The sequence below is a fragment of the Selaginella moellendorffii genome, unplaced genomic scaffold (assembly GCF_000143415.4).
Source record: "Selaginella moellendorffii unplaced genomic scaffold, v1.0 SELMOscaffold_93, whole genome shotgun sequence".
Classification (NCBI taxonomy): domain Eukaryota; kingdom Viridiplantae; phylum Streptophyta; class Lycopodiopsida; order Selaginellales; family Selaginellaceae; genus Selaginella; species Selaginella moellendorffii.
The window spans coordinates 551,623-571,832 of NW_003314354.1; the positions used below are offsets into that span (position 1 = coordinate 551,623).

The window sequence follows — 20,210 nt, forward strand, 5'->3', positions numbered from 1 at the left end:
AACTGAATCTTCCTCCTTGCTGTTAAAATGTTTCCATCTTTCTGGAGTTTTTTTCGACGCATATGTTAATTATTCTAGTGGGCATTCTCTCTGATGGAGAGACAGGGAGTTCCCGAAAACTGGTTTGCGGTCAAGAAAGTGCATTAAAGGCCTTAACGATCTCCAAAACAGAGCAATCTCCTTTGGGGCTTAATCAAACATGTAAGGTAGTAGATATATTTAAAATATGCTTAAATTAATGTAGATTAAATTTGATTTATAAACTTATTCTATAAGGTCAAGCTCCAACCTCTGGATTTCCTGGAAGCTCATAGACTGCACCCTAAAGACCTGCCTGCCACTACACCTTGTAGCTCCAAGAATCTCATCAGTGGCTTTGGAAGGTGATGCTAAAACCTTGCAATGAGCAAGGTGGTTAATCCTTGGTCTGATTCTCATTTCTTTACTCTCCACTGTGTCACACCACACAATCAAGCAAGTGCTAGCTAGATTACTATTGTTGCTCCAGGTCAAGAAGCAAAACTAAAAGTTGAAAGTGGCACTCGCACTCTACTTATTAGGGTTTTCTCCCCTGAGCTCCTAATTAAAGCCTTGGTATGGCATTGGAAAGTGCAAAGAAGCCTTGTGCTGTTTTCCTTCCAATCCCAACTCCATAACCAAAGAGTGTAGAAAGTTCATGGGTTCTAAAGTTACTTGTCTTCTATTTATTCCTCTAAAGAGATTTTATTCCTCTATTATGAATATCAGATTTTGCAATAAAGAATCCCTACTCTATAAATAAATAAATAAATTAAAATTAATTATTTTTATGGATTAAGAAACCTTGGATCTGCTCAAAAACCCAAGAACACTCTATATTGGCAATTTCTTTAATCACTAAAATTTATCTTGCTAAAACTATATCCTTAACATGGCTGGCTTTCTAGCATAGTGGTTGATTGTAATGGGGTAGGGCTAGTGATGACTTATGTGCTATCACCAAGGGTAATTACCTCTTTGGGAAAAAATGCTTTTGCTTACAAATATGCCGATAAATTAAGAAAAAGGAAATCAAAATAAAAGGAGAATTTCTTTATCAATCGAGCTAAATGATAAGGTAAATGGTTATAAATTTCATGTAAACCATTTACTTTCCCCAAAACCTTGATTACAAACTAATTAAAGAACAGTTTAAGAGCAGTAAATCATGATTATATACTCAGAATATCCAAGTATAATTTAGGATAATCTTCAGTTTAAAATTGTGTTCCATCAGATCATGCTTGCAAGAAGCAAAGCAACTCATGTAAAACCAGCTTATTGGCAATAACATTAATAGATCCTGTGGTTTACAAAGGGAAAAATGTCAAAGTTAAAAAGACTCACCTTCATCTTGGAATTTATTTGTGTTTGTGACACTTCCTTACCAATGGTTATTAGGCCAGAAGATGACCAAAAGGAATTTATACTGTGTGCTTTCTATACAGCTCAAGTCAAGACATAGAATCTTATCTTTTGAGTGTTGGTGGATGCATAGAAGACACATCTATAATCATCACTAAGTATGGAGAAGCTCAACACCATTGGCGGCTGCACCACCAGAAGGCAAGCATTCTCCTCATAACTTTGTCATTTAGATCAAATACCAAATAATAGAGACAAAAAGCTATATGGTCTTTACAAACTGTTGAATTTGACCTTAGCTTGCTAAATTGCATTTGATCACATGCTTAGAGAAAATGTTAAAAATCTAAAGCAAACCAAGTGTTCCATAGCACATTCTACTTTTTAATGCATTTAAAAATACTTTAAGTCAGCTGAAAAAGGGAAAGATCCATCCAGAAATCCAGAATGGCATTTCGACAGGAGCAGGGTTCGAAACGCGCGATTTACAGAGCAGCATCGTTTTAATTAGTTTAGTTCTAATCATAGAGCATAGAAATAAGTGGAGGAATAAAAATTGTAACGTTAACATGTACGGCACTTCCCGCTCGTTGGTTTAGGTCGGATTGCTTGGAAAGGGGCGAGGAGAGGCGAAGGGGAGAGCGCAGCTATGGCGGGCAAGGCGCGTCGGCGGGACAGGCTCTCCATCCTCGACATGTCGATTGAGGACGACAGTCTTCTGCCGGGTAGTGCCGCAGCTTCTTCTTGTCCTGTTGTTATGGAGGACGACGATCCGCCACCGGAAATGCGGAATCAGGGATCTCGAGGTAGGCAAAATTTGAAGTCTTTTCCCTGGATCCCCCATTTCTTTGGCTTCTAGATGTCACGGTCGAGGATGCTCCTGTTGTGGCTCCGGTTCCTCCAGTTCGAAAAATCAAGAAGTACCATAACTTGAGGAAGAGTCTTGCGTGGGATAAGGCCTTTCTCACTGGCGAAGGTGAATTTTTCGTGCTGCGCACCTGAATTTTACATCGAATGTGTAGCACGCTCCAGGTGTTTTGGATCCGGACGAGCTTCCCATACCAACGCGATCATCACCCAAGAAGCTGCCGGAGCTACCCACTCTTGAAGTAAAGTCCAGTTTACACGACGAGTGCAACACAAACGTGGAGAAGAATTCCAACAGGGACAGTTTGCGAGTGAAATGTTTTTCTGAAAGATTCGACAGCCGTTCCAAGCCGCTTGGTATGTTTTTCCGTTCCTTGCTGTATGAGACTCATGTTCTTTTTACTTGTTCTTAGACATATCGATCATTCAGGGGCCGGACGAGTCTGCTCGAGACACCTCTGTAAGTTTGGAGCTTTATTTGTATGCCAATGCCTTATATATGTTTCAGGGCTTGCCGAGTCCAGTGGTTCCCAGGTGCGCTCCTGCAAAAAAAGCGATAGAATCTGCTATTCAAAAGGGCACTCGGCTACGACTTCCCAGTACATTCACATATCCTTTTTCAGCTTCTTTCTTGTGATTTTTTCGATCAAACTTCCTTTAACTCTTCACACAGACGAGAGAAAGACTATTCCTCGTCCATTAAAGCCGCAGAAGGAATCCAACTTGGGCAAGAGAGTAACCTCCGTTTCTAGGAGAGTTAAAGATACACTGGGGAGAGTTCTTCCAGGTTCGCACTCATCATGAATATGTATTGGTTACTGATGGCTTCCTCTGTCACAGGGCGTACTGATGCGTTCACAGCAGAAAGATCCTCGGCAGTGCGTTTGTCCAGCGACGTCTCAGTCACAAGTGAAGGGGAGCCGAGCTGCTCGTTGCAATCCTGCTCAGTATCCGATGCTCATGATGAGATTCTAGAAGATTTGGACACGGGATACGTTTCGAGTTTGAAGGAGGATCAGACAAAAACAAACGCGCTATTGTCAGAGGACTCGCGATCAAAGCCAACTGCACTGAAGATGCCATCTCCCAAACTCGGATATTTTGATGCTGTGAGTTAGTTCTTACAAGTATTCGCTGACTTGACTCTTTCTTTCGTCACAATGCAGGGAAGACCAACACATCACTATGCTACCAGGGCTGCAGTTAGAATCCCTCCTGGTATGCCGAGCTCCAAAACAAAGCCGCATGGTTTGCCTAAAGGAAAGCCACCGTCAACAGCTAGCATCGAGCGCATTTCTTCGGCTATTCCGTCAGCCCCGCACTTACGCAAGGTAACATCAGGGGAACAGGAGAACTTAAAGAAAAAGGGACATACAGACGAGAACAGCGAGTCAAGTTTGAAGGACGGCCCCGTTCCTTCAGCTACTAAAAGTCCGTTGGGAGTGAACGGTGGTTTGCTAAATTCTGGTCCCAGCGTAGCCAAAGAGAAGGGCTCGTTCTTCGCGTTTGCAAAGAGGGCTGTCGGCCGTTTGGCGTCGCCTGTGCAGGAGAAGAAGAAAATTTGGATAGCTACTAGCTGTGATGGAGCATCGACAGAGTCGTCAGCTGAAGCGATCAAAGAGGTTGAATTCTTGTTTATTTTATAGAGTACTAACTGGAATGCATCTGGAACTGTGTAGGATGGAAACATTCTCAAGCCCGGACCAGTACAACATTCGCCTCCCAATAAATTAGAACCTCAGCCAGGCCCGTGGTCTCCGGTACGTGGTGCTGGTATTTTGATCTTCGTGGCTGGGTGATCAAACCGTCATGTCCTGGCAGGTTCGAAAGAATGGAACGCAACTGGGTCCCTTCGACTGTACCAAGTCAAACGCTCAAGTTGCCTGGGACTGAGGAGAAGAGTTTAGGTAAAGTTCGATGGAGGAGGCCGAATGCTGCGTCTGTCTCCAAGGTTTTGAGGAGGAAGGGGAGCATGTTCCGCGAGTTTTAAGATGCGGCCACACGCTGTGCCAGGAGTGCGTTGTCCACCTTGCTCGAGACCGGCAACAGCAGCAGCAGCAGCAGCGGTTTGTTCGGTGCCCCGAGTGCTCTCACGTCACGGCCCTTGCGTATCCGTCATCGCTCCCGAAGAACTTTGAGCTGCTGCGACTTTCTGGTAGGAGTCGTCGTCCTCGGCCTGCTGCTGTCGCTCCATCGTCATTGTCTGTGGAAGGAGCTGGACAGTTTGTGCTGCGTGATCTCCTCCACCCGTTTCCAGGTTCGGTTTCTATTTGCGTCAGCTCAAGCTCAGATTCAAGCTCGTCCCGGGATCTCTTGCATGGGCTGCTAGGTGATGGGCTTCGCGTTTCGCTCTTCTTGCTCCTTGGGAGCAGCAGGAAATGGAGAAGCATTCTTGCTGGCAAGGATGATTTGCGCAGAGAAGAGGCGGCGATGAAGCTTTGGCAGCAGGGGCTTTCACAGGGATCGAGAAAGGAGATATTAGCGCTGTTGAGGGTAGCTTCGCTGTGCCAAGCGGCGTGCAAAGTTGTGGGAGTGTGGTTGAATGACGAGCATAGCAAGCTCTACCTGGTAAATAACATCTCATTTGGGTCGACAAGCCTTTCTGCGCACCATGTCCAAGGAGGCCGCCTCGCCGATGCTGCCGCGGACTTGTGCGAGATACTGATGCAAATCCACTCCCAAGGGATGGTGCTGGGGATTTTTGGCATGGAGATGTTCCAAGTGAGCCAGTTTGGTCGCATCATTATGCACTGGAACGGGGCACTGGAGCTTCGTGGTGCCATGCATCGGAGTCTAGTGGATGACAAAACTACTCGTGAAGCATGGCATTTCACAAGTCCAGAGATGTTGGTAGCACTTTCCTCTGGGGCAGGGACCTTGGAAAGCGAAAACCAGGAGTCATCCGACGTATGGTCGCTCGCATGCTTTCTCCTCCACCTCATTCTCGATCGACCCTGCCCAGCGCTGTCATTCAAGCAAGCTTGCGATGAGGTTAAGCAGAAAAGAACACTCCTTGGCGCCGCGGGACATGGTGACAGTCCGTTTCAAGAGTTTTTGCTGAGTTGCCTTGCGGAGCACCCGGATGAGAGGCCAACCATGAAAGAGTTTTGCCACCATCTCAAGCTGCTGCGATCTCCAAAGACTTCAGTTACCAATGACGAAGAGGACGCTCCGCCCGCGCGGATAAGCTGGTGCTTCGGGCTTCAAGCACTGGACATGTTGATGAAAGAGGAAGTTTTCCAAGACCAGGAGCAGCAAGACCTGCAGCTTGAGGAGACCACAACGCTCGAAGGTCACACGGGTTGCATCACTTCCCTCGCTTTTTGCGGTGAGTTTTGTGTCTTACCAACTTCTAGCTTTTGAACCTAGCCTCTGCGTTTACTGCTGCTGCAGGAGCGAATTTGGTGAGCGTCTCCTTTGATAAAACTGTGCGGCTCTGGTCTTTGCAGGTGAGAGAAAATCTTTCTTCTGAAGCGTCCAGTTGATTTCGGAATGGTCAGGATGAATCTCTGCTCTGGAGCTGGGAAGACCAGCATCCTCAACGTATTCAAGCTCTAGCGGTAGACGAAGCTTCTCAGGTGTGCTACACTGGCGATTACGGTCGACTTATCTGCGTATGGAAACTTTCGCAACCGTTTCAGAAGCATCCCGTGGCTAAATGGCAAGACCACAACGACTGGCGGTTCACTGGTGTCGCGTCTCTTGTTATCTCGGACGACGGCGTTCTCTACAGTGGCAGCGGTGACATGCTTGTCAAAGCGTGGTGTACAGAGGTATGCAGAGCTATGTCTAGAAAAATAAATGTGCAGGAATGTTTTGCAGACGCACAGCCTTTTGGGAACGTTCCGTGGCCACCGAGGAGTGGTCTCAACTCTTGCAGTAGACGGAGGACTTCTGTATTCTGGAAGCTGGGATGGCTGCATCCGCATCTGGTCTCGTAGCGACTTTGGCTCAGTTGGAGTTTTAAACGTTGGAACTGATCCTATCCGAGCACTATCCATCTCTTCTGACGATGAAGCTGTTGTCTGTGGTCTCGACAACGGTGGCATTCAGGTAAATAGCTCGCGCTCTGTTTGGTTGAACTCAACTTGAGTTACAGGTGTGGAAGAATGGCAAATGCGACGCTTCCATCAGGCCTCACGATGGACCAATATCGTGCCTGGCTACAATCTCTACAGATGGCTGTCTGTGTACGGGTGGCTGGGACAAATCGATCAAGGTTGCACTTGGGATTTGTCATGCTTTGTTTTTTTATTCTGTGTGGCGTGTGTTTGTATAGGTGGTGCATGTCAACGATGATGATGTCAAGAAGAGCATTACATGCGATGATGCAGTAATGTCGATGGTCTACAAAGGCAACAAGCTGTACGCGGCCTTAGGGAAGAATATCAAAGTGTACAAGTGATCTCAGATAAGATAATGTTAATCAGCATGTCAACATCTAATCTAAGATGACTCGGGATGTGGATTGCGTGGTGCAGGGAAAGGGAAATCCAAGTCTCTACTCAGTTGCAGGCACTTCCCCTCCTCCTTGTCCTATCATGGCGACTACGAGTGCTCCGTCAACTCCAGCTGCTGGACTGGGAGCTCACTGTGGGACGAGGACGAGGAGGAGCAGTGTATTTGCAACTCGGCGTTGCTCGTTGTGGGGAGAAGGGGAATTTAGCGAGGTGAGCATTGGCGGAAGAGGTGTGGTCGCACAGGAAGGAGCAAGGAGCAGGAGCGCGAGAGGAGTAGTGAGTGTTCGTGCGGACGCTGGGACAATGGTAGCGGCCACTTCGGGCACTCGAGTACGTGCAACCAGCGTTCTGGTTGTGGGAGCAACTGGTACGCTGGGTAGGCAGGTTGTTCGTCGAGCTCTTGACGAAGGCTACGATGTCAGGTGCCTCGTCCGTCCCCGCCCGGCGCCTGCGGACTTCCTCCGTGACTGGGGTGCCACCGTCGTCAACGTACGTGTGCCGTTTTTGCTATCATGCTTGTTCACTCATCATTTGCAGGGTGACTTGAGCAAGCCGGAGACGCTACCGGCCACTTTGGTGGGAATTCATACCATCATCGACTGTGCAACCGGTCGGCCGGAGGAGCCTATCAGAACGGTGTGGATACTAGCTGCTCCTCGCGGTTCTTATTTTTCTTTTTGGTTGCAGGTTGATTGGGATGGGAAGGTGGCTTTGATCCAATGCGCGAAGGCCATGGGAATCCAGAAGTTCATCTTCTTTTCTATCCATAATTGCGACCAGCATCCGGAGGTACCCCTCATGGAGATCAAGCGTTGCACCGAGAAGTACATTGCGGACTCCGGTCTCAACTACACAATCATCAGATTGTGTGGATTCATGCAGGTGAAAGAAGAAAAACAAACGAGAATTATATGTTGCTTGCGTTGCAGGGTCTCATCGGGCAGTACGCAGTGCCTGTCCTCGAGGACCAAGCAGTGTGGGGAACAGATGCTCCTACGCGGATTGCGTACATGGACACGCAGGTGATTGCATTATAGTATGGCACTGTTCCTTTTTGATAAATTCTTCTCTACCAGGATGTAGCGCGGCTGACTCTCATGGCTCTGAGAAACAAAAAGGCAGATCGCAAGATGCTCACATTTGCAGGTCCTCGCGCATGGACGACACAAGAGGTCACAGCAACGCAAGTTTTGATCCTCTGCCTGTTCTGATATTGTTTTCCTTTTTCCTTCTCCAGGTGATTAGTCTTTGCGAGAGGCTGGCAGGACAGGACGCCAAGGTGACAACAGTTCCCTTGGGAATCCTCAAGCTTGCGCGGCTCGTCACTCGTTTCTTTCAGTGGACAAACGATGCGGCAGACCGGCTCACATTCTCAGAGGTGCGTGACTGTTTTAAGTCTCTATTTAACTTAGCAGTGAGTTCGACGACACAGATCCTCACCAGTGACACTGTTTTCTCTGCACCAATGGCCGACACATACTCGCTGCTGGGCGTGGATCCCAACGAGACCACCACCCTGGAGAAGTATTTGCAGGAGTACTACTCGCAAATCCTCAAGAAGCTCAAGGACTTGAAGGCGCAGTCCAAGCAGGGCCAGTTCTACATATGAATGATGTGTAAAATTGAAAAGCCCTAGTAGGCTCGCGACGCGAGGAAATGGCTGCTGGGTTCCAAGCGCGGCTGGACGAGATGCTCCGCTCCCGGCAAGCGCAGCTCCAGCGCTTGAATGTAACAAACGCATTCCTTTTAGTGATTGAAAGTTTTTGAATTGCGGGCGAGTGATGAGTCCATGCAGGAGGAGACGGCCCTCCAAGGTGGCAAGCGGCTGGTTGTAGAGGAGCGCAAGGGCGAGCTCCGGCGCATCCAACGCCAGATCCTGGCACTGAAGCTGGGTCTGGGCAAAATGGAGCTGCACACTGCCCTGGCCCAAGAGGAGCTACGAAGTCGCCAAGCCAAGGCAGACAAGCTCGTCCAAGAGCGCAGGTTCCTTTTCCTCCTTTTAAAATCTCCTTAGATGCAATGCAATGGACAGAGAGTTGGCGCTCGAGATTTGCCAGCTCCAGCAGCAGCAAGCGCAAGGGGAGCGGATCAAGTGCGACGAGCAGCAGCAGCTTGAATCCGTGCAGGAATTGCGCCAGACCGCGAGCGAGGTCTGTGATATTGAGCATTGCGATGAAACTCAATATTCGATGGTATGCGCAGCTGGAGATGGTGCTCAAGCGGCTGGACAGCGCTGTGGAAGCAGCGACGAGGAGCGAGGAGTACCTGGCAGGGGTGAAGTGCGAGGTGCAAGACCAAGTGCGGGAGAACGAGTGGATCAAGCGGCGCGCGGAGGAGCAAGTGGGCGTGGCCAGGGACTGGATGCGGGCAATGCACCAGTTGCAACACGAGGTCAAGGCACTGCAGCTGGAAAACCAGAGCTTGGAGAGGGAACTCCTTGCGGCTCTCCAGGAATGATGTCAAAGGTGGTGGCCTCCACGAGCTTCCTGTCAAAAATATTCTCCTCCCAGTGGTCCCGCAAGCAGTCTCCGACCTTTGCCAATCCTCCGGATTGGATTGGTGAAGAGTGTTATCTGCATGCATTTTCTAGCGGAATGGCGTGCTCTATATAGAATATACCACGTGGAATTCCAATAATGGCCATCCTAATGGCCCCATCCCATGTATCCTATGTGCCATACATGTGCATCCCCCATGAGAAGAAGGTAATTGGATGCTCAAATATCCAAATCGGAGTATCAGGAAGCTATATTATCTGTCCCTCTCTTTAACCGATTGCTGTTTTGTGCTCATTGTTCTCAGTATTTTTAGCACTCAGTAGATCAATTAATTCTCCCTCACTTCAACTCCCCCAAACTCCTACGTTTGTGTGGGCTTCAATGGAAATGCCAAATTAGGACAATAGTGCCACCAGTTCATTGTGTTGCAAAAACAGTAGCGAATCCCAATGGATACCCAGTAGTTGCAGGATGTATAAGTGATGAGAATGATGTTGTCATGGTATTCTTTGGGCACTTCCTCCTGTGCTGCAATTCGAGGACCAATAGAATGTTGTGTTATAAACATTGGAACAAACTTGGCCATGATTGGACTTAGCTTGGCCTCCACCCAAAGGGAAACAACACAATGGTGATAGCAAGCATTTTAAGTGGTGTGAGTTCCAATCAAGGATGTTTTATCCCCACTATCCCAACAAACCACAGGAATATTCCAAGAATATTCCATGGCCTGTGGGATTATAGGCCGTAACGCCTTAAGGGTTGGGAGGTTGGCCTAGGGTTCACTCTCTTGCTCATTTCAAGCCTACCTTAACAGCCCTGTGGCGAGCCCATTGAAGCAGTACACGCAGCAATCTGTAATTAGAGGTTTAAGTCAGTTGAATTAACATTGCCATGTGTACAAATTTTTGATTAGTAGTATATGTTCTTGAGAACATGACTTCCACATGGGTGGGCAATACATGTTCTGGAGAACATCTACAGGCCATGTAGGATGATATAGCAACTTGTGATAATATTCTCACAAATAATAAACCTTGATCTGATAGCTTAATAGTGAACCATTGGCCATTAAGGCTGGTACTTTGTACTCCCAAAGGGAAGCAGCACAATCCTGATCCAAGCAAGCCTTTTAAGTGTGAGTATGTCTTTACGTTCCAGGACTCAACTTGAAGTGGTTTGTGTTTAATCTCAAAAACTATTATAAAACCATTAACATAGGGTTTTGTTTTAACAATGGCAGAACTACCCTTTGTATTGCATGTGTCATAGAAGAAAGAGTTGGCCTATTTAGAGATTGGCAAATTGTGGAAACTCTAAGATTAATTGCAAATCTATGTTCACATTGCTGGTTGTGTGTTTGTGATTATACTTCTCTCAGTGGAGCTAGGATCCTTGCTAATTCTATGTTTAGTTTTGAAATATTTATGTGAGAATTCTATTTTGACGATGCACCTACTTCATAGTGTTTTTAAACTTGCAAATGCTATTGGTATGACTATTATTACTGATGTTATTGATGATCAGTCACTTGAACATCTATTCCGGATGATTGCTGAGAATTTTATCAGGATATGAAATCCCTTTATATAGTAAAATGTCTTACTTGTCTATTAATAAACAGATTAGAGGCTGGTTTTAAATTGACAACTCACATCCTGTAAATCTTTAAACCACTTTTTCTTCTAGTAACAATTTTTTTTTCAAGATTTGAAGCAAAATGTGAATCTTGCAAATACAAAGACTATGTGTGGCAACAAATTTCTCTCAAAGGAAAATAATATAGTGCAAAAAAGTTATTGAGATGTCATAATTCCTTTGTATCTTATCAATCAATTATATCCACAAGTGTCTTAGTTACAAGATTTTTGGAGAGTAATTTCTACAAAGCTAAAATCCACATATCTGAAAATACCCTTTATGGTAGATTTAAATAGTATAATGGGTTTTGCAGCTAAAGATAAGTAACAAAATGCAAAAACTAGGTATGCAACATAAATGTAAATATCTTTTATGCTCATGGTTTACAACTTTTATTACTCTATAGCTAATGGATTCAAGAACATTTTGAAAGAGATGCTTTGCAATGTATTTAGACATTGCTTGAAGTCAAACAAGTTGATTTTATTGACTACAACACAAGCTTTTACTTAATTTGTTTCTATTTTAAATAAAGAAAAGGTCACCAGGTTTGAGTTTTCTCTTTTTGTCTCTCTTGTTTATAATTAAGTTAGTGACCGGTGTATTAATGCTATAAAAAAAACTTACAGTAATATAAATAAGCTATGTGTTTACACACTATTTTAGAATTACACTGAAATAGAAATATTGAGAATTTTTTTTCCAAAATGTACTAAAAGAAAAAAACTAAATAAATAATTGCTCTATGACTCAACTTGTAAATGTTATTAGTTACAATATTGAGCTATAACTTAGATCTGGATGGCTGATGTCTCAAGGGTAATAAGTTGCTTATTTGTTGCAGCTCACTGGCTAAAAATTAATTTTTAAATTAGAGCTGCCACCCAAGAAAATAAATAAACTATAGAAATGGAACTATTGAAAAGTTGACCAACATCTTTAATCATAGAAAAGACATAGAGGTAAAGATAGTAGTTAGGATCTTGATATAATAAAGTTTAAGGTGATGTTAGAGGCATGGTAATGCACATCCAAGAAATAACACTATTAAGAAACTTAAGTATAATTGATTAGAACAAATGCTAAAGAGCTATTTATAATACCCAGATCTTTATTGTCTTTTAGTGTAGATTCCCCTCCCATGACTCCTAAAGAATATCCATGCATCTCTATGTCACACCCTAAATGCTACATTAATCAAAACATACCTTTGAATGCTTCTAAGGTTTGGATAGCATAGCTATTCTGCCCTACCACCACCTAGAATGCAATGCCATTGCATATTACTTTTTTAGGTCTTGCCCAAGCCTATACTTTTCTATTAATGCTCCCATATTCATCCTTTATGGCAGTAAGTGAATTCTATCCTTGCTACATCTTTAGCACTCCACTGAAATTCCAATTCCAACAATCCTCAACAATAATTGAACCTTCAATGTCAACCCACTAGCACTTCCTAAAACCTTCTTTATCACTTATGAAGTAAGAGATCTCTATACTTGTTCCTCTATAAAAATCTCTTGCTCCGTCCCAAATTCCTTTCATTTTAGAACCCTTGTTGTTGGCTTCCCCTACTCTTGTCTTTGCCACCTACTTAGTAGGTGACTCCATCTCCTACACTTGATTCTTGGTTGTCTTCCAAAGTTTTTGCATCCTCTCAGATGTCTTCATCCTTGCCTTTTAGCTTGCTGATGGTGTCCTCTAAATCATCACTCAGGTCTAACTCCTCTTTGACAAACTCCTCAAATTCCTATTTAGACTCCTTTTCACCTATTGCATCCTTCCATGCCTCTTGGTAAGTTTTATATCCTTTGGCACTAAGGAACATTGTACCTATTTCTCGAGCTTCGAGATCCTCTACTGTTGTTGCAAGTCTTTGCTTGCAACTCTTTCAAGGATCTAGATAACTTGACTTAGCTTCCTTGCATTTATAGTTGTCCAATGCTGCCATGTCATGAGCTCCTGTAATGCACAGCTCTCCTCCAAAATCTAATTATTCTTTTGAAACTTTGCTAGTGCATTCTTATATCAGGTGTTGAATTCCACAATCTGCTATTCAAATTCCAATCCTTGCTATTAGTGTGCCTTCACCAAATGCTACACAACCTCCAATAACTTCTGTTTCTCATCACAAAGTTGTTATACATCAATGACCTGTTGCATAGTCTCTCTACTGGCTAGCTCCATTAGCTCCCCTTGCATCTCTTGGATCATAAAGAGATCTCCTCTTGCAACCAAACTTGAGTCACCATAAGTTGGGTTTTATATACCCACATATCTTCTTAATATCCCTAGATTGCCAGTTGAGGATGGAATGCCTTTGTCTCCAAGTATTCCTACAAAATTCACTAGAGTCACTTGCAAAAGATAGATCCTTGGCCCTTTGAATGTTATAACTATATAGTGGAGCCACTAATCCACAAGCCAACTCCAATCCAACTTGATCCCAACCTCCAACAACCACTCAATCACACTCACTAACTCTAGTGGTAGATCCTCATAGCTAAGGCTTGATTTGGTGTTGTCTATATGCCTAATCTGTTAATTGTGTTGTCTTTGGAGCCATGACTCTATTCTTCATTGTATATATAGTGAGCTTACAGCAAGATTTGAAGAGGGTTATCACTTCTTCAACCTATAGTCAATTAGGCTATATGATCTTTATACTTGAGATTTCTCACTATGTGATAAACATTTTTCATTTAATGAATCACACCTACTTCAAAGCAATATTGTTCTTGAGTGTAGATTTAGTCATTCATGCTTGGGGCAATTACCAGGATCTGTGAAAGATGAGGGGCTTGGCACCCAAACTACCATTGACCTATGCCTCCATGTTTATCAGTGACTTCTCCTTGATCAGATTCCCCTATGTAGCTAGATTTTTCTCTAAGGATGTCATCTTGGAGCTGGCTTATACTCACTTTGATGGGGATACCAGCTGGAGGGAGGTAGTGTCTGGCTACTCCTATCCAGAGGGCATCATTGGTAGACTTTAGGGGAGTAGAAAAGTAGTGAGACATAGCATTATGCCGGTCTCCTTGCATATGGCTCTCAATCCCATGAGTGGAAGAGATGCACCAAGTGTCATGGTTATCCCCTTCATCATCCTCTCTAGTCATTAAATTCCTTTCTAGAGTTCCCAATTGGCCCTCTATCCCTCTCCACTTGATACAATCCCACCTCTGGCTGTGGGTTGCCCCACCAAAACCCTCCCACCCCATTGGGGTTGGCCGGCCATTTGCTATGTTTTTTCAAGCACTCTAGAGAGTTATCTTTTATCCAAGTTCTAGATAGCAAAGTCTCAAAAATTCCAACAAATAGTAGTAGTTGATATATCCAGAATAAAGAATACCACAAAGAGGTGTTACAAAATTTTGAAGTTATTTACAAGTTTTGAAAATGTCTATTCAATTAGTCATAGTTTTATAAACACTAATATAAAATGGAAGACTACTTGAAACAAAAGAATATAAAAAAAAATTATTAGCAAAAAGAAATACTTATATTATCCTTTCTATATTGGCTTTTCCTTTCTTGTGTTATCATTTGTTCACTTTTTTACTTTTCTTATACTGTTAATTTTTTATTTTCTTCCCTTTCCTAAACTCAAATTTTTTTGTCTCTGCTTTTTTCCTTCCTTTAATACCTCCTTTAATCATTATCTTTCTTGTTTTGGTTGCTTTTGTCCTCCTTCTCCCTTAATTTTTTTTGTTCTCCTTTTTTAGTTTTTTTTTGTGCTCCTCCCTTTTATCATCTTCACTTTTGTCTTGGTTATCTTTGTACTCCTCCTCTCTTGGTTTTTTTTTGTTCTCCTCCTCCTTTAGTATCTCACTTTGGTACTTTTTTATGAACATTGATCCACTTGGTTGTTCAATAGCTAGAGTATTGCCCAATTCATGATAGATGTACTTTGAGAAGCAAGTACAAAAAAAACTATATTAAAACTTACCCTCTTGAATAATAATTCTTCTATTATAATTAGTCATTACTTTTGTAGCAATGAATTCTAATCCAATAGGAGAAAACAAACTACCAAACCAATGGATTTAGCCATCTCCATCCTTAACAATATAAATTTTTTAGAAATAACAATAGTTTTTCCTAAAATAAAAAACAAATTTAAAACTAAGAAAATAAAAGTTTACCTATACAATAACTCTTAAACTTTTCCTTTATTGTTTTTATAACCTTATTATTTTTGCCAATTATGTTGGTAACTTTGGAAGTGAGTGTTAGCACCACAAGGTTTGAACTTTGATAAACATATTATTTAATGATCTAAAGTATCAAAAACATTAAAGATTTCACTCGAAGTGGCAAAATGATTACTAAATAGTGCATTTTATAAGGTCTCCTTTTCAAAAAAGCTTTCAAGTGCACTATAAGAGAAATTTATAAGAAAGAAAAACAATATTAAAAAAAAGTTTTATAGTTCATGCATTCTTTTGTTATAAGCTACTTTGCTGCTACCACCACTAGAAGAAGAACAACACAATTGGCTTCGAAAAACAAAACAACACTTACATATCTTAGATGAAAAAACTACACCTATATATCTCTATGGTAAATAGTGCCAATGCTACCAATACTAATAGCATTGCTCATGTAGAAGAAGTTTTATGAGAAAGCAAAACAATCTAAAAAAAACCTCTTACAATTCATATTTTAACACTTACAAAAACAAAATTACACTTACATATCTTTATGGAGGGTAGTGCCAATAGTACCTTTATAACTAGGCTTCCTATAAAAAAAGTTTATGAGAAAATAAGAGAATAAAAAAAACAACTCTTATAGTTCATGTATTCTTTCCTTATAAATCATTTTAACTCCAATGACACTACCACCACTGGAAAAATAGTGCAATTAGCTTCAAAAGGAAAAAAAACTATACTTACATATCTCTATGGTTACACCATAACTAACTCTACCATAGTGATCTCTACACCCTCCAATTTCTCCCAACCCTCCACTATTGGTTACAATGTAGTTACCACCTTGACCATGACTCATTGAACCACTAAAGGCGATAGAAATGATATAAACACTAGCAATTGCCTTTGCCACCAAACTTGACAAGGAACTCTTACTTGCCATTATCATAAAATTACCAACTAGCACTGGCACTATCAAATCAATTGAATCCTCACCCCAATCAATGGAACTCATACTACAGTTGGCCACCTAGAGGTTTAGAAATGAAAGGTAAAGCACAAACATTGCCACTACAAAAGTGCCAAAGTTCATTAATAGTTTAGTTTTAGTTTTGCTCACTTTATAAAGAAATTTTACCTTCCAATTACACAAACACCATTTTGACCCTTGCCTGCCACCTAGAACCACTATAGTCACCTCCAACAATGTCAATTCCCAATGCTATAAGCACTATCCTTGACAAGGAACCATGACTAGTGTAGTAAAGTTTCCTAATCTTGCTGTGGGGAGATTGATGGCTAGGAATTGTGTATCCACGGACAAAGGTATCTACCGTGGGACTGTCATGAATGACTAGTTGCCTCACATGGAATAGCTAATCTTCACAATGGAAGGATTGGTAAATTCAGTGCGGAAATGGAAGTGTTAGTTCCCCTTGGCTTAGTATATATGCATGACAAAAAAGCTTATTGGGTCCTTAGATATGTATCTAGATCACTAACACTTTTACTGACTTTGTGCTTCTGTGTTCTTGGTAGAGCTTGCCATGCAACTGGCTATATAACAAAATATCCATGTAAGCTCCTGAGTCTAGACTTCTCGGGAGGTCACCCATCCCAGTACTATTCAAACCCAAGGCTATTTGGGGTTTAGGGTAAAAACCCAAGACCCTTAACTGATTGAAAAATGGGGTGCACTTTTATTCATAAGCCCTTTCCCTCTATATTTGAACCCCATGGACTGTCTCTCAAGTCGTTCTCTTTGGTTGTTTACAATCCACCACACTTCCCTACAAGTTCACATCTTCATGAATGGAAGCTAAGAGCCATAGCTCTCCCGAGAGCTTGACACCCTACCCCTCGGGTTGAGCCTAGCGGGAGCAAACTGGACCAGCCAGATGTTAATCAATATGTGGTGTGATTCCCCTAGCCAACCAACAGATGGGAGAGCCCCGCTCTCTTGACACCCTACCCCTCGGGTCGAGCCCAGCAGGAGCAAATTGGACTAGCCAGATGTCAATCAATATGTGGTGTGATTTTCCTAGCCAACCAACAGAGTCGGACCCGCCCCTCGGGAGCAAGTTGGACCAACCAAATGTCAATCAATATGTGGTAGGATTCCCCTAGCCAACCAACAGAGTTGGACCCAAGACCCCTTTGATACCAAATGTAAGCTCCTGAGTCTGAACTTCCTGGGAGGTCAGCCAACCCAGTACTATTCAAACCTAAGGACGCTTAACCTCAAGTATCCTAAGACCCTTAACCGATTGGAAAAGTGGGTGCACTCTTATTCATGGGCCCTTTCCCTTTATATTTGAACCCCATGGACCATCTCTCAAGTCGTTCTCTTTAGTTGTTTACAATCCACTAGTGATGTAGGCCAATAAAGATGAGTTCGTTATTTACCCCTTTCTAAGTAGTAGACACCTTCAACTATTTCCGATAGTATTCCCAAATTCTTCAAGATATCTATTGTCCTTTAATGTAAATTTTTTCATGTCACACCTTAGATCAAGCCACATCAATCAAAATAGAACTTCAACTTAGATAACACAATCATAAGAATAGTTAATTTTCTTGACCTAGAAGGTGTTATGAAGCTCTTTAATTAGATCAAAGTACTGATCCTCGGTACTATTCTTGGTCATTGCTTCATGCTTGCTTGCTATGGAAGCTAGGGCATGCTAAATAGCATTCCTCCACAACATATATTTGATATGCAAAATTTGTCAAATGACAACTGCATTATCTGGCATTTAGTGAAGTAGCCATAGCCCAAGGCCCACAAGTTGTTGAAATGGGGCATTAGGGTGGGGTTCTATGCTTCACCTTGGGGGGAAATTTTCCATGGGGGAGAAATTAAACCCTAGATTCCATGCCCCCACTTAATGACATAGTACCCAAGGGGGGAACCTGGTGTCCCCCCTTCTAGAGCCTGAAACCTAGTAAAATACACAAATAAAATAATGTCATATGGTTAAATTACCACATCATTTAAAAATTTTGTCTACTTTAATTTGCCACCATATGAATACGCGAGTTCTTGGAGGGCTTTAGGAGGGATTTTTGCAACAATTTGAGAAGGAAGTTTGCAAGAAATGAAAAATCACTCACCTTCACCTCATCCATAGTTATAATTTGGCTCTTTTTCTAGTTCACTAATAGCTTAAACTCATGTAAGTATTAAATTTTGTAATTCTAAAGTTTTGCTTGTTTTTCTTAATGTTCAGGGAGGAAAGGGCTCTTCGTTTAATGTTATCTTGGGATCTATGCCAAATGTAGCCATGATCTAGATACTTTTCATTTTCTCTTTGGTTTTAATCTTTTGTTTAGCAAAATTTACAATGGTTTTTAGCCCGGCATTCCTACATGCAATCCAATGATTGAATTTATTCCAAGTATTTTTGCAATGCAAGCTAGATTCAATTCCTTAAACTAGGCATTTTTTTCCAATTATTTTTCTATTTTAATTACGAGAACAATATCCCATCAGGGAAACCATCATATTTTAGTAGTGAGTTTACTACAAGAATGAAGAAGGATATGAAGCTTCTTTATACATTTAATAAAGGCCTCTATAATGTTATGGATGACACAGTTGAGAGTTAATGTTTTAAGTAGCCACTGAGTTAATACATCTATGGGTTCCACAATTGCACCAAGCTATAATAAGTTCATTTAGATTTATTAATTGACTTTTTATTTCTCTTTTTCCTAGAGGCAAACACAACTACAGATCCAGATGCAAATGCTGTATTTGAGACACAAGATCCTAGAGATGCTAAGAAGGACATTTCAGAAGTATAAATTGGCAAAAAGAAAGTTTTAATAGCTATAGGGAAATAAAACAAATGCACTCCAAAGGGATTTAATAGTCTTCTTGAGTGAAGTGACGAGCAAAGGAAAGTAATGATGCAAGAACTTCAAGATAGCAATATATAAATGATGGAAAAAATAAAGGCAACTAATAATCGACACCACCAAACTTCATTTGTGGCTACAGATAAAAGTGTAAATAAATATAGAGAGAGATACAATGGTGGGAATGAAGTCTTACTATTTACCATGGCTTGAACTACCATCAAGTAGTACTTTTTTGCCCTAGCATACCAATTTATTACATCCTATGATCCTGGGAGCTTGATTGCAATATAAGTGCAATCCATTGTACCACAACAGTTTGGGAATTTATACAATCTCTGAAATCCTATTGTAACTTCATTAATTCCCTCTTCATCCGGCTAATGGATCATTAGTCCTTCATACTTAAGTAATGGATACTTGAAATAGTATAAACAAGCTTGCATAGTGCATGAAGCCACTCCAAATACATCATTAATTGTTCACCATATATCCCCGGATGCCAAGTGTTTTAAAGCTATAGCTACTTTGAAACAGGCAAATGCCACTCTAGTATTTCTACTGAACCTAGAGGAGAAATTTTGAAGCAAGCCCATTATAAAGAAAAATGAATATAAATATTGAAATCCAAAAAACTTTTCTAAACCTTTATAGATTTATATGGAGAATTTCAAACTCTATTTAATGCCACTAGTGGAGACTCTCGTAGTAGGATATAGTATGAAAAACACTATAGCAATTGCTTCCTCTACCATTCAAATGAACAAAAGCTTTCTTGAAACTGGAATTAAAATCATGTTCTCCTCTTCCAGAAAAAACAACTTTACCAAATTTAAATACTTCATCAATAGCATAGGAAATGATCAGCAAGGAAGAATTGTTGAGCTATGGCATGTGCACTCAATTTAGGGCAAACCAAAATTATGATGTGGAAAAAAAGAAGCTGGGAAGTTGTTTTTGGGAAGTTGTTTTTGAGAAATTTCCAGGTCCACCCTTATAACAAAATAGTTAAACCACATTGCTGCAGCAAATTATTTTATTGGTGCTTCTAGAAACTTGTGGGATTCATTGGAGAACAGGGAAAGAGTAGCATTCTTGTTTTCTTGTACGATGATGAAGGGAGGAAGGTCGTTTGATGCTGCTGCATACCTGTACGAGGTACTGCTTGAGCAGCAAGCAGCAGTAGAAATTTGCGAGTTCTGAAACAAAGGTGCGCATTTCCATCAAAATATTGCCCTATATCCAAAACTACAGAGTTTGGTCTAGGTCTCTCTTTCGCTGATTGAGATATGGCGCTCAGGGCATCAACAGCTTGGGCTGACGCGCCGCGGGGCCTCCAGCTC

General features: G+C 41.9%; 4 protein-coding genes across 5 annotated transcripts; all 4 read left to right on the top strand.

The window, feature by feature from the left end:
- Nucleotides 1-1,988: 1,988 nt before the first annotated feature.
- On the top strand, nucleotides 1,989-4,173 carry LOC9629521. The gene is made up of 10 exons (XM_024662823.1): nucleotides 1,989-2,189; nucleotides 2,243-2,359; nucleotides 2,416-2,607; nucleotides 2,664-2,710; nucleotides 2,759-2,859; nucleotides 2,922-3,037; nucleotides 3,091-3,359; nucleotides 3,417-3,872; nucleotides 3,930-4,010; nucleotides 4,072-4,173. The coding sequence occupies exons 1-10, from the start codon at nucleotides 2,033-2,035 to the stop codon at nucleotides 4,141-4,143; spliced, it is 1,608 nt and encodes a 535-aa protein (XP_024518591.1). The 5' UTR covers nucleotides 1,989-2,032; the 3' UTR covers nucleotides 4,144-4,173.
- On the top strand, nucleotides 4,083-6,718 carry LOC112340452. Of its 2 annotated transcripts, XM_024662822.1 has the most exons (7): nucleotides 4,083-5,578; nucleotides 5,644-5,699; nucleotides 5,751-5,828; nucleotides 5,892-6,023; nucleotides 6,073-6,303; nucleotides 6,350-6,469; nucleotides 6,530-6,718. In XM_024662822.1, the coding sequence occupies exons 1-7, from the start codon at nucleotides 4,168-4,170 to the stop codon at nucleotides 6,653-6,655; spliced, it is 2,154 nt and encodes a 717-aa protein (XP_024518590.1). In that variant the 5' UTR covers nucleotides 4,083-4,167; the 3' UTR covers nucleotides 6,656-6,718. The 2 variants fall into 2 exon arrangements, with proteins under 2 accessions (XP_024518590.1, XP_024518589.1); XM_024662821.1 differs by having other exon boundaries at nucleotides 5,751-6,023.
- Nucleotides 6,696-8,478, top strand: LOC9629466 (uncharacterized protein ycf39). Its single transcript, XM_002989016.2, has 7 exons — nucleotides 6,696-7,199; nucleotides 7,248-7,346; nucleotides 7,398-7,592; nucleotides 7,640-7,732; nucleotides 7,787-7,882; nucleotides 7,948-8,088; nucleotides 8,143-8,478. Exons 1-7 carry the CDS (start codon nucleotides 6,702-6,704, stop codon nucleotides 8,317-8,319), a joined length of 1,299 nt encoding a protein of 432 aa, XP_002989062.2. The 5' UTR covers nucleotides 6,696-6,701; the 3' UTR covers nucleotides 8,320-8,478.
- LOC112341881 lies at nucleotides 8,473-9,367 on the top strand. The gene is made up of 3 exons (XM_024662824.1): nucleotides 8,473-8,693; nucleotides 8,743-8,860; nucleotides 8,913-9,367. The coding sequence occupies exons 1-3, from the start codon at nucleotides 8,500-8,502 to the stop codon at nucleotides 9,165-9,167; spliced, it is 567 nt and encodes a 188-aa protein (XP_024518592.1). The 5' UTR covers nucleotides 8,473-8,499; the 3' UTR covers nucleotides 9,168-9,367.
- Nucleotides 9,368-20,210: the final 10,843 nt, after the last annotated feature.

Bases quoted from the DNA above. Each gene is read 5' to 3' on its own strand.
- LOC112341881 (XM_024662824.1), top strand. From the start codon at position 8,500: ATGCAGGAGGAGACGGCCCTCCAAGGTGGCAAGCGGCTGGTTGTAGAG. The intron at 8,694-8,742 runs GTTCCTTTTCCT...TGCAATGGACAG, and splicing joins AAGCTCGTCCAAGAGCGCAG to AGAGTTGGCGCTCGAGATTT. The intron at 8,861-8,912 runs GTCTGTGATATT...TGGTATGCGCAG, and splicing joins TGCGCCAGACCGCGAGCGAG to CTGGAGATGGTGCTCAAGCG.
- LOC9629466 (XM_002989016.2), top strand. From the start codon at position 6,702: ATGACTCGGGATGTGGATTGCGTGGTGCAGGGAAAGGGAAATCCAAGT. The intron at 7,593-7,639 runs GTGAAAGAAGAA...CTTGCGTTGCAG, and splicing joins GATTGTGTGGATTCATGCAG to GGTCTCATCGGGCAGTACGC. The intron at 8,089-8,142 runs GTGCGTGACTGT...TCGACGACACAG, and splicing joins ACCGGCTCACATTCTCAGAG to ATCCTCACCAGTGACACTGT.
- LOC9629521 (XM_024662823.1), top strand. From the start codon at position 2,033: ATGGCGGGCAAGGCGCGTCGGCGGGACAGGCTCTCCATCCTCGACATG. The intron at 2,360-2,415 runs GTGAATTTTTCG...AGCACGCTCCAG, and splicing joins GGCCTTTCTCACTGGCGAAG to GTGTTTTGGATCCGGACGAG. The intron at 4,011-4,071 runs GTACGTGGTGCT...ATGTCCTGGCAG, and splicing joins AGCCAGGCCCGTGGTCTCCG to GTTCGAAAGAATGGAACGCA.
- LOC112340452 (XM_024662821.1), top strand. From the start codon at position 4,168: ATGGAGGAGGCCGAATGCTGCGTCTGTCTCCAAGGTTTTGAGGAGGAA. The intron at 5,700-5,750 runs GTGAGAGAAAAT...CGGAATGGTCAG, and splicing joins TGCGGCTCTGGTCTTTGCAG to GATGAATCTCTGCTCTGGAG. The intron at 6,024-6,072 runs GTATGCAGAGCT...AATGTTTTGCAG, and splicing joins TCAAAGCGTGGTGTACAGAG to ACGCACAGCCTTTTGGGAAC.